Here is an 11233-nt window from a genome sequence, read left to right on the forward strand (position 1 = left end):
GTGGAGGAGGAGCTCCGGCACACCCCTACCCGGCGCGCCAAATGTCAGATGTGGGGTTCCGGCAAACCCTTAAGGTTCGAACACTAGGGTGCGCGCGAAGTCTTCCCTTCCTACCAATCTACGCCCTAGCTCGCTAAGATCTCGCGGACGAACTCGACGAACTCGCAACATAGAAAGACACGAGGTTTATACTGGTTCGGGCCACCGTTGTGGTGTAATACTCTACTCCAGTGTGGTGGTGGTGGATTGCCTCTAGGGCTGATGATGAGCAGTACAAGGAAAGAACATCCTCCTTAGGTTGAGGTGTTCTTGTGAGTAGGCTCTTGATCGGGTTGGATCAAGCAGAGATGAGATGAGATGATCCCTCAGATCGTCCCCGATCCTCTCTCATCCCCCTCTACTATGGTGGTTAGCTCTACTTATATAGGCCCTGGTCCTCTTCCCAAATATCGAGCGGGAAGGGAGCCAACAATGGCGGGCCAATTTGAAGGGGGGCAGCTAGTAGCTATCCTGACAAAAGTGGTATTCTCCCGTGAAAAGCTCTGGTAGTGACGCCGTCTTAGGCTCCACGATGACCTCCGTCTGGCCGTCCTTCTGGTCTTGGTCTCGTTGCACCCATATAGCAACCTTTGCCTGATGCCTCGGCACTCTTCGCATGCGCTGGCCTACTTAGCACCAAAGAGGAAACAAGGACGCTGCGTGCGCTGGCGCCCGCCTGGTGTCGTGCGTCATGGCTCACGTCACGAAGGCCTCGTGAGGTTTGCCCCGCCTTGATATCTCCGCTCCTCGTGAGGTTTGCCTGGCTAGGCCACTCCAGAGGAGGTCTTGTGCCGTCCGCCTCGCGGGGCTTGGACCCTCGCGAGGGTCTTGGATGCCTTGTTGATGAAGATGGGCCGTACGGCCTGCTGGCTTGGTCACGCCGCGGGCCGCAGGCAGGCAAATCTGGGGACCCCCTTTCCCAGGATGCCGACAAGAAGAGAACACTTTTAGTGCCCAGTCCAACCATGAAAGATAATTTAATAAAACGATATAAAACTTATTGAAAGCTTCAAAAATAGAAATGGAACCTGAAAGAAATAGTACTTAAAGCCGGAATAGAAATGTAGCGAAACACTGTGATGGAAAAAATAATGAAACATGTAAAAATACGACGAAACACACATGTAATAGTTTCGTATAAGTTTCAATATGGTTTCATAATTTTATTTTTGTTTGTATTAAAAAATGTTCAAATTTGATCTTGTTTCACAGATTTAAATATTGTGAATATATACTAATATTCAAACTGTTTGTCAATCGGATATTTGGTTCGAAAGCTAAAATTTGTACAAATTATATAATCAAATTGAAAAGTGTGGGTGGGTGGGATGTAACTCTGTTGTGGGTTGGTTCAAAAAATGTCATACTACCTTTTAACTACAAAATATACGGATGGGAACGTTTGGCTCTCGGGTGTAATTACACCTGAATTTAAAAACAAAATTAGTAATTAGTAAGAAAGTAAAAAAACTGAAACTTTTTGCAAACAAAGTAGATTTATTGTTGCACCCGTCTATAAACTTTCACGAAGAAATGACTATCATGTTGTTGTGGACGTAAAGAAACTAATTTGTTGCTATATACGTCATAGTGTCCACACTATTGGCAGAGAATATTTGTCATATTTGTCAGAATATTTTTGTACGCCAGAAACGACATCTCAAGTTTTTCTTTTGACGTGAAGCTCAAGTTTGTTGGTTGGAACGTTTTGACGTTTTTATGAATTTTCAAAAAATAAAATACGTAACCAGGTGTAAATACGGACCATGTTCCAAAGGGCATTTTCCCAAAACATACCCTGTAGTCAATTTGTTGTTGACCTCCTCGCTAGCTGTCTCACAGGTCATAGAGAGAAGATAGTATGGTGTACATAGGTCACACAATCCATAGTACAGCAATACATAATATGTATCCCATATGTGTACATGCACATATGGTGTGCATGAAGGACCCTGGTAGAAACCGGTTCCGCTAGAAAATCCTTATCCCCACTAGTCAGTCTTATTGCCAACATGTATCCTTTTTTTGGCAAACAATAATCTTCAAAGAGAGGGGAAGTGCTAACTGAAGTAAGCAAAGCCCTTAGAGAAAGAGCATAGATCGTGACAAAAATCCACAATGGTTGTGTTGAGCTGCATGAAGAGACTGCCTTTGAAATCATAAAGTACTTTTACTCCACTAGGAACGGACTGAGTAGTGATTCTTTGCGCTTTTTGCCAGGACAAATACGTCTTAGTCCTAGCTAATCTGCCGAATAAACGAAGATACTATCAAATTAGTCGTGCAGTTCAACCAACCAAAGTTTTGATTGAATTTTCAAACCAACCAAATATATGGCAAATTTGTATTCTATTTCTTCAGGCCAACTCCACCGCGCGACCCCATTTTGTCCGGTCCCGTCCGTTTGGGGTAAAACGAACAAATGGGGCGGCCCAGCGCGCGACGGCCCGGACTCATCTGGTCCGTTTTATGTACGGGCCGACCCATTTCGAGCGCAAATTTGCGCCGGTTTGGGTCGCCGCGGACAGCGAACGGACGCTTCGAACCTCCGCGTCGAGGCCATGTGGCAGGCGGCCAACTACCTCCCACCCGCCAACATAAATGCGCATGGTCGGGTGGCCCCACCTGTCATCCGCACAGCGAAGGGTCGCCGTCCTTCTTAAATGGAAGGCCGTGGATCGGTCGTCGTCCACAGTTCCCACTCCGGCCCCTCTCTGCCCCCTCGAAACCTGACACCCTCGAAACCCTTGCCGCTCCCCGTAGTCGATCTCGCCGGCCGGCCGCAGCCATGGGCCTTTGGAAGCACAACCGCAAGGGGAAGCACGACCGCGAGGCCGGCACCTCCTCGGGACGCCGCCGCGGCTCCGTTAAGAAGGAGGAGCCCGCATCACCGCCGCGCTCCTCCATTCGAGCCCCCTCGCCTGTCCCCTTCACTATCGCTTCTAGGGCCGCCGGCGAGCGCAACCGGCAGTACCTGGCCGTGGATGTGTGCTGGCGGTACTGGGAGACGAGGACACCGGTCCCGTCGAGCGACGTGCACCTCCCCAACAACTGGCACCTCTCCGCGGACCGGGTCCCCATCCCGCCGGTGCCAGCGAGCGGCCGTGCCTAGTGCGATGAGATCGAGCGTTGCCGCCGCCTCCTCCCCGACGACCTATTCGACGGCGAGAGGTACACCCCCGACTTTGTCCTGTGGGACACTTGGCTCCAGGACGAGCATGACGTGCGGCGCGCGTCCTACTTCGTCGGCACAGTGTCGAGGCCGCGGCGGCCACGTCGGGAGGTGCGCGGGCGTACGCGGGTGCGCGGCCTGACGCCCACGCCGTCGCCTTCCTCATCTCCGTCACCACCTCCACCTCCTCGCATGACAGCGGAGGAGGAGGCCCGGCTCATGGCCTGTGTCATGGAGGACTCCATGCACATGCACGGTGAGCGCCAATGGCCGGGCCTCAAGGAGATGATGGCCCTGTCTGCGGCCGGCAACGTCGCCATCCCCGAGCTGCAGATGCTGCCGAAGGAGGAGGTGATGGAGGAGCCGCCGGTGGCCGCCTTCCACCCGGGCCTCGTTGGCCATGGGTGGAGCTGGTCCTGCACAGCGAAGCAGATGGCGGCCGCCGTGGGGGGCAACTGGTGCCCCACGCCGCCGCGGTCGCCGGAGCGCAACGCCTCGCCTCAGGAGGAGGTGGTGCAGGCACCGGCCACCTTCCAGCCCGCCGCCCCCGTGCACCGTGGACCGCCGGCCCATCTCTGGACGCCGCCGGACTACGTCGACCTCTGCAGCTATGAAGACGACACCGGCGGCCACTGAAGACGGCGACAGCGACGGCCAGGGCATGGACAGGCACGGCAGCAGTGCGCAAGCGGCTTTTTTTATTTTGTTTTTATGTTAATTATGGAACTGTGCCGTTTAAGTGCGGCATTAAACTGGACCGTTTTGTGGCCGTGACCTTTATATATGTTTTAAGTTTTTTTAAGTGCGTTAATTTACCTTTTTAGGCATTTTATTTAAGTTTTTTGTTTTTTTAATCACGTGCACCCCGGACATGATTTGAGATGCGGATGTGCGCTGGGCACACCCACAACCCAACGGACAAACGCGGACATGGCCGAACACATCACCGTCCCAAGTGGACAAAATCCGGTCAAACCGGACGTTCGTTTAGGGTCGCGCAATGGAGTTGCCCTCAGTACCCTATTCGGTATGGATAGCAAGTAGCAAGCACAAGCCCTGCCTCTGAACATTGACAGCCGACAAACTTCCCCCGAGTGTGCCGCGGATCGAGAGGATCTGGGAAATGCGCCAAGCTAGTGCACATAGGCCACACCTTTCTTCTAGAAGCTTTAGATAATCGATGAATGATTCGGTGAGGTCAGATCGATAGGTTCCCATGGACCAGCGGTCACGAAAGGAGAGGATGGCGAGTGGTTGTCACGGCAGCACATTCCGAACATTGGTCGTGTGGTGTAAGTTGCGATGACACACGAGGCCGACAGCCAACCATATGCTGTACTGCGTCCCGACCGGAGCTTCTGTGATGGATGCAACTTTTCCATTCAGTTCACCCCGCGTCTACAGAGAAACAAGAATGACAGCATGCAAGACCGCCCGCCCGCCCATGATCTCGAATTAACCCAAGCTGGAGTTCAGGACCAGAATTTACTTGGGGCGCTTTGCCGGGGGAGAAGAAAAGAAGGGGATGCAGCTAGCACCCGCTACAAGACAGACAGTACACTGTTGTCCAACTCAAGTTGATTGCACGGTCGACACAACGACCAAAGCCCCAGCCGCGCCCATGCTGCGTACTACTCCGGTATACGTACTTGCACCATGTGGCGAGCTCAGACGGCGTGGGCGCCCTGCAGGGGCGTCCACACGCCCGAGCTACGGCCCGCGTCGCCGTCCTCGGCTGGCCTGCCCTGCGCCATGGGCCGGAACGGCAGGCCCGCCGTGCCGGGCGCCTGCATGAGGTCGAGCGTGACGTGCCCCGCCCCCGCCGGAAGAGGAGCTCCCTGGTCATGGCCTGGCGGGGCCTGCTGGTGCGCTTGGTGCCAGGCGGGCGCCATCTCTGCCGCGGCCGGCCGGGCGGCCGAGCGCTGGGGGAAGAAGTGGCACGCCAGGAGCGCCGCGCGGTTCTCGGCGATGAGCTCGTCCAGCGCGGCGCTGCTGGAGCGGGCGGAGAATGCGTCGCCGGGCGTCGTCGGGACTAGCCAGGGGGCGGCTCTGGCCGATGACAGAAGAGAGAGAGCACCAGCCGGGGACGTCGGCAGGCCAACGTACGGCGCGAAGCCGTGCACCAACGACGCCACCCCTGCAACAATTAAGCGAGCTTATTAGTTGCATGCAAACTACTGTATATATACCGAAAGATAGACTCCTTCCTTGCTAGTGCAGATCAGGCTACGAGACGCACGATGTCCAGTTGTGTTTTGAACTGCAAAATCCAAAAGGTTTCGGCATGTTTGTGAGTTCGTCCTCGTCATTTGCGCTGGAAATTAACTCGAGTGCTACCTAGACGGCTACCAGGTTGGTCTGCACCAGTAGACGATGACTGCAGCTTTTGTCCACAGACATCACAAAAACCCTAGTGAAACACGACATGTACGTACGTGTAAAGGTGGGAATCAAGATTTGGTCACTGTTTCGCCAACCTGATGCAAAGTAATTCTCCTCCTCAGTGACTTGTGGGAAACTAAATAACTGCAGGATTACCAAGCTTCGTATCACATGTACCGTGTGAAAGAACACGCTGATGCAGGTCTGGCCCTTCTCCAACTGTTCCAGGATACCTTATCTGTCGAAAACCAGGAGCGCCGGGACATTATTCTGTTTTTTTTTCAGATTCGCTTATTTTCATGCTTAGTATCATAGTATGAAGATGCACAGCAGCTTCCCGCAAGAAAAAAAAAAGAAGAAAAAGAAGAAGAAGCACAGTAGCTGAAGAAGTTTTGTCAGGATGACGTCCGTGATCTTAATTTGATTCGCGCACATTGATCATTGTTCCAACACAGGAGCATACAGCCTATCCCACTGTGTTATAATTGGAATGACTATGGCTCGGTCGACTTAGAAATAGTTACTTTTTGGTCAGCCGTTGGTAATAATCAGATCAAAATTGCCTATCCCTTTGGTAATTTCAGAAATCTTGAAGTGTGATAAGGTTGTTCTGGTAGTTGCTTAGAAATACTTGTTTCTCAATCGAAACTGCAAAATGATAATACCATAGGATCTTAATAATCACCTATCTTTGTGTATGTCCAAGCATAGAATAAGCATGTTGGTTTACAATGTTTCCTGCTTGCGCTTCCCAAGTGGGATCTTTGCGGCCATTGCTTTGGGAGCAAATTGAACGTTGTAGGTGTTTCTAACAACAAGGAGACCTTTTTTTTGCTCTGTAGGAAAAGTAGAGAAAAAACATAGGAACAACAAATTTTCCTTTGGTGGCAATGGCATCCATTTGATTCAAATGAACGAGGCAAAGAAAAACAATAGGGGTTCTCACTTAACCTCATGATTACTAGCTACATTTCTCTTCGGGACTCTTTTTAGAACATTTTTTACATGAAGAATCAGAAAAGTGTTGGCGAAATAGCATGAGAAATTTATATTTAATTGTGGTCTAACTTTGATTTGACCATGTTTATTAGGATGTCTCTGTATTTCCTATTCCCCCGAATCAGACACACAAATCCACAAAGTTATAGTGTTTTGTTGTTCATATACATTCCTATCAAGGAGGCGCGAAAAGAAATCGATGACGTGCAGAAGTATTATTTATAAAGCTGTTAGACAAACTATTTCCTCAGTTCACAAATATAGAATGTTCTAACTTTTTTGTGAATCAAATGTGTATAGTCTAAATTGAAATATCTAAAACATCTTATATTTGTGAACGAGGGAGTGGTATCCATATATTATTGGACTTGAATCATTTGTTTATCCATTATCAATATACCTAAACTCTAAACCCATTCTTTATATCGAATTAATTTCAATCAACTACATAAGGAAAAGACCCTGATTAACTATATAAGGAAAATCGGTATTTACTTCGAAGCAACTTCGAAGTCCACATGCATCAGTGATTTACAAAGTATAACGAATAACACTGTTTGTGTACACGATGTATGCTAGCACGGTACAGAGAGCACTTGAACTTTAGAGACAAGCAGAGCAGACTCTAAGTCTGAACTCTGAAGATCAGGGAAAGTACGTATACCATACTATACGCCAGGCTAACTAAAGTAAGCGCGACTACATATTTGATCGGCACCAGTTAACTGATTCGCCTGTTAATGATATTATTACTGTCTGCAGATCCTCACCAGCAATTATACCTGGATACTAAACCCTAAAAAGATCTCCTGATCCCACACAGCTAACAACTGGAGTAGTACAAACTTTGTACTACAAAGAGTATCTTCGAAGCCGTGGCGCATTTTCCTCTTGACAGTAGTACGACCGCTACTACGCTAGGTATGTATTCCTATATGTAACTGTATGGGTTTGACCGAGTACCTTCAGAATCTGGCGGTCTTTTTGTACTGCCTCTAGGCCATATCTCCAATGCACAGTGCCCTTAATAAGTCACCATTCTGGTAGTAGTATAACGCACAAATGGTGTACATAGTACCAGTGGCGGAGCCAGGATTTGCCGACGCCCCAGGCGAGAAACCAAAGGCTAAAAACTACCTCAAAAAAAACTCCAGTTTGAAGGCATACTATAGATGTCCTGTTCCAAAAAGAATTCAATGTCCTGTAACATTATATAGAAACAATTTACTAAATGTCAAATTTAGTTTCCAAATCTAATAAGAATCTAACAAACAGTTGCATCAAGCAACAACGGTGTCATCTAGCAACCGACAAAATTCATCATCAAACAGTAGCATCTGCAAACACAAATTGGGGTTTCGAAATTGGATAAACTACGATACCTTTGCTCTTTCCGGCTTGCTGTAGTCTGCTGAGGAAAGAGGCGCCTCCTGAGAAGGGCCACCTCGCCGGCAGTTCGCCGGGGTTGCTGCCTCGCCGGACAGGGCAGCAGCCCACAACGGAGGTGATTGAAGAGGATTGAAGGGAGGCGGGCATGCAGCTGGATAGGCAGCAGAGTAGCAGAAGGGGACTGGGGGGCGGGCTGGATAGGCAGCACGAGGACGGCGGGCGGCGCCGGCGGGCAGGGACGTGGCCACCGACCACGCCTAGGGTTCGTCAAGTTGGGGGAAGGGCGGCGGACAGGTTCGGTCCAAACTCCTGGTCGTGAGTAGCGCACGCACAGCCAGCGAAAAGGCACTGGCCTGGGCGGTTGGGCCAGTTGGCCTAGGCTGCCTGGGATTAGAGTGGGCTGCGCCCCAGGCCAAACATTTTTTTCCGTATATATGGGCCGAGAAAATTTCCCACGCCCCAGGCAATGGCCTGGGCTGCCTGGGGCCCAGATCCGCCCATGCATAGTACTACACTGTACTAGCATCTATCAGTAACCGTATATCGATGCCATTTCTTCAATAACTAGCGCCAGTACGTTACTGAATACCCAACAGTGGCGTGCGGCATCGCAGCCACTGTCGTGTGGCCAACAGCCGCTGGGGCGCTCCTTTACGTGGTCATATGCACGGTCGGCCTTGCATGCCAGTGCCAAGCTAGCCAACACGGCCTACCCAAGCGGGCAGAGGCAGGGCGCGTAAATGCGCACATTAAATCGCGAGTGTTTATTTGCTTTGCTGCACCCGTCTCACGCATCCCGAGAGCTTTTTTCCTGTCCCTACGCGCACCTGCTGCAGATCTCCCCTTGTTTCCCGGCATCAAACCACTCTACTCCCTCTTATCCCCTGCCGGTTTTGCTTAGTACTACTACTAAGAGTAGCTACTCCTGCGTCTATCAGCCGGCCTTAACGATGGTTCTTCTCTGTGTAATCACTCTTACCTGCCGTACTCTGTCACGCTGAGACCGCGCTAGAAGTCTAGAACAGCTCGCGCTAATGGAGGTGGGGGAGTAATGGCGTGGATTACCGTGTGCGTGCGCAGAGCCCCTGGCCATGGCGTCGCTGGCGTTGCTCTTCCGGCGCCGCTCGTTGTGGCCGGCAAGCCGCCGCCGGCAGCTCCGCTTGGCGTCGTCGAACTCCGCCATCGCGTGGAAGCTGCACGCATTGTATACGCAGAGCAGAGAGTCAACGCTAGCGCATGAGAGAGACTCCGCACGCACGTACGTACGAGTACGTGAAGTGTGGATCTAGCTACGGCTAGCACAAGTCGGGGGTGTGGGTAAGAAAGAATTCACGTACCGGCTGCATTGCTGGCAGAAGCGCTGCTCGGCGCCGTGCACGATGACCCTGGGCGCCTTGGAGTGCGCCTCGCACACCTTGTGCCGCCGGTGGTACTCCTTGGCCCCCGCCAGCGCCATGTGGCACCCTTCCACCTGGCACCTCGGCATGGCCGCCGTTGCCGCCGCCCCGGCCGCCTTCTCCTTCCTCTTGCCCTCCACCGCGGCACGCCCGCCGCCGCCTCCGCTCCCGTCGACCTGAGCCACAGCCACCTGGCCGCCGGGCAAGGAGCACGGGCGCTTCCCCAGCTTGAGGCTAGTGAGCTCCTGCTGCATGTGCTGCTGCTGCTGGCTAGCCACCCCCGGCGGCGGCAGGAAATGCTGCGGGTACGCAGCCGAGGCGGCGGGCGCCCACTGCACCCCGAGATCCCAGGCCAGTGTCGCTCTCGACCTAGCGTCGCCGTCTCCTTCCATGTCCTTGCTGCAACGGAACACGCGCGCCGTTCCTCCGGCCAGCAGGGAAACCCGCGGTGGCTAGGCTGAAACCGTTGCGGCCGGCAAGTAAACGAGCAAGTGGAAATGGCGGCGACGGCAGCGGCTCCTGCTGTAAGTAAGTACAGGCAGAGGTAGGTTATCCCACTGGCGCTTGGCGCTGGCGCCGATATAAAAGCTAGGAAAGGCCGCTCGCGAGGCGAAGCGAGCTCCCCAGGGAGGAGCAGCGCACTGGTGGCTGGTCTGGAAGGCACGGCAGCGCCGTACTGACAGGTGGGATCTGCCCGCAGAGGCAGCTGGCCGCTGGCAGGCAGCAGGAGTGTGCTCGTACTACGCCACTGTAGCCTGCTGCGAGTAGGCGGTGTACGACCCCGGCTCGTGACAGCGCAGGGCCCGTCGCCACATGGATGGGCGTCATTGAGGGGTTCAATCCGCGGCGGGACCCGGCCCCCATGAGGACATGACTGCCACCACCGCATCGAAAGCCGCGCGCGGCGCGACAACACGAACTGCTCCTCCTTCCTGGCCTCACCACCTGCCCGGCCTTTATTCACTGGGGGGTGGGACCACGTTATCCCCGGTCACGTCCAGGCCCACCCGTCGGCGAGCGGCGTGGCAGCCTGGCGCGGGAAGCGAGGGTGGCGGCCCTCCCACTTGCACAAAGATGCCATATCCGGAACTGGACGCCACCATGCCCCGCGTACCAGCTTTACCACGCGCCCTCCCACTGGCCGGTGGGACTGGGTGAATCGGGCCCCACCTGTCATGGAGAGCAAGTTGAAAGCCGCCGTGACGGGGCGGTGAGGGGGAAAAAGCCTGCGCAGCAGAGCGGGGTGTACATGCATGCAGCGGGGCGGGCAGGGCGGGCCCGGTACGTGGCGTGGTCCGGCCTGGCAGTGTCAGTGGACGTGGCGTGGCGGAGGCCCTATTGGCTGGGGAACGGGGGGTATGTCTGTGCTTTGGGGGAAATAATAGCGCCGTGCTGGGTGTTGGGGGCGCGACGCACGGGTACGGGTACGCCCAGTTTGGCCTTTCCCGTGCGCATTCCCTGCGAGCCTGAGATGCTGTACTACCTCCGTCCCGGTATATAAGTCATTCGCGTAGTTCTAGGTCGATAATTTAACTATCTAAATATGTATTATATGTGACAAAAAATATATATTTAAAAACTACATCCGTGTGGAAATCTAGTGGTATACTTTTCATGACATATAACACATATTTAATTCCTTAAATCGATGACCTAGAACTACGCGAATGACTTATACACCCGGACGGAGGGAGTACGTCCCTTGGTCGATCGGGGTAGGCTCGTGTATTTGTACCACTGCGCCCTTTGTACTGACACTGACATGTGTATTCACGCAGACGCAGGCACCTCGTCGCGTTTCGTTTCGCTTGGACCTCTCGCCCGTCCGTCCTCGCCTCCTTTGTCAATTGTCATG

General features: G+C 53.0%; 1 protein-coding gene across 1 annotated transcript; it reads right to left on the reverse strand.

Moving 5' to 3' along the window:
• Positions 1–4626: 4626 nt before the first annotated feature.
• Positions 4627–9977, reverse strand: LOC119356144 (squamosa promoter-binding-like protein 7). The gene is made up of 3 exons (XM_037623058.1): positions 9319–9977; positions 9047–9174; positions 4627–5348 (listed from the first exon to the last, which is right to left on the reverse strand). Exons 1-3 carry the CDS (start codon positions 9768–9770, stop codon positions 4879–4881), a joined length of 1050 nt encoding a protein of 349 aa, XP_037478955.1. The 5' UTR covers positions 9771–9977; the 3' UTR covers positions 4627–4878.
• Between the last annotated feature and the right edge of the window lie 1256 nt (positions 9978–11233).

Source organism: Triticum dicoccoides, chromosome 2A, assembly GCF_002162155.2.
Source record: "Triticum dicoccoides isolate Atlit2015 ecotype Zavitan chromosome 2A, WEW_v2.0, whole genome shotgun sequence".
Lineage (NCBI taxonomy): Eukaryota > Viridiplantae > Streptophyta > Magnoliopsida > Poales > Poaceae > Triticum > Triticum dicoccoides.

What these genes read in the sequence shown, in the direction of transcription:
- LOC119356144 (XM_037623058.1), bottom strand. Translation starts at nt 9,770, where the DNA reads ATGGAAGGAGACGGCGACGCTAGGTCGAGAGCGACACTGGCCTGGGAT. An exon ending in TTCTGCCAGCAATGCAGCCG is followed by an intron (nt 9,175 to 9,318) that starts GTACGTGAATTC and finishes CAATGCGTGCAG; the next exon opens with CTTCCACGCGATGGCGGAGT. An exon ending in GGGCTCTGCGCACGCACACG is followed by an intron (nt 5,349 to 9,046) that starts GTAATCCACGCC and finishes TAATTGTTGCAG; the next exon opens with GGGTGGCGTCGTTGGTGCAC.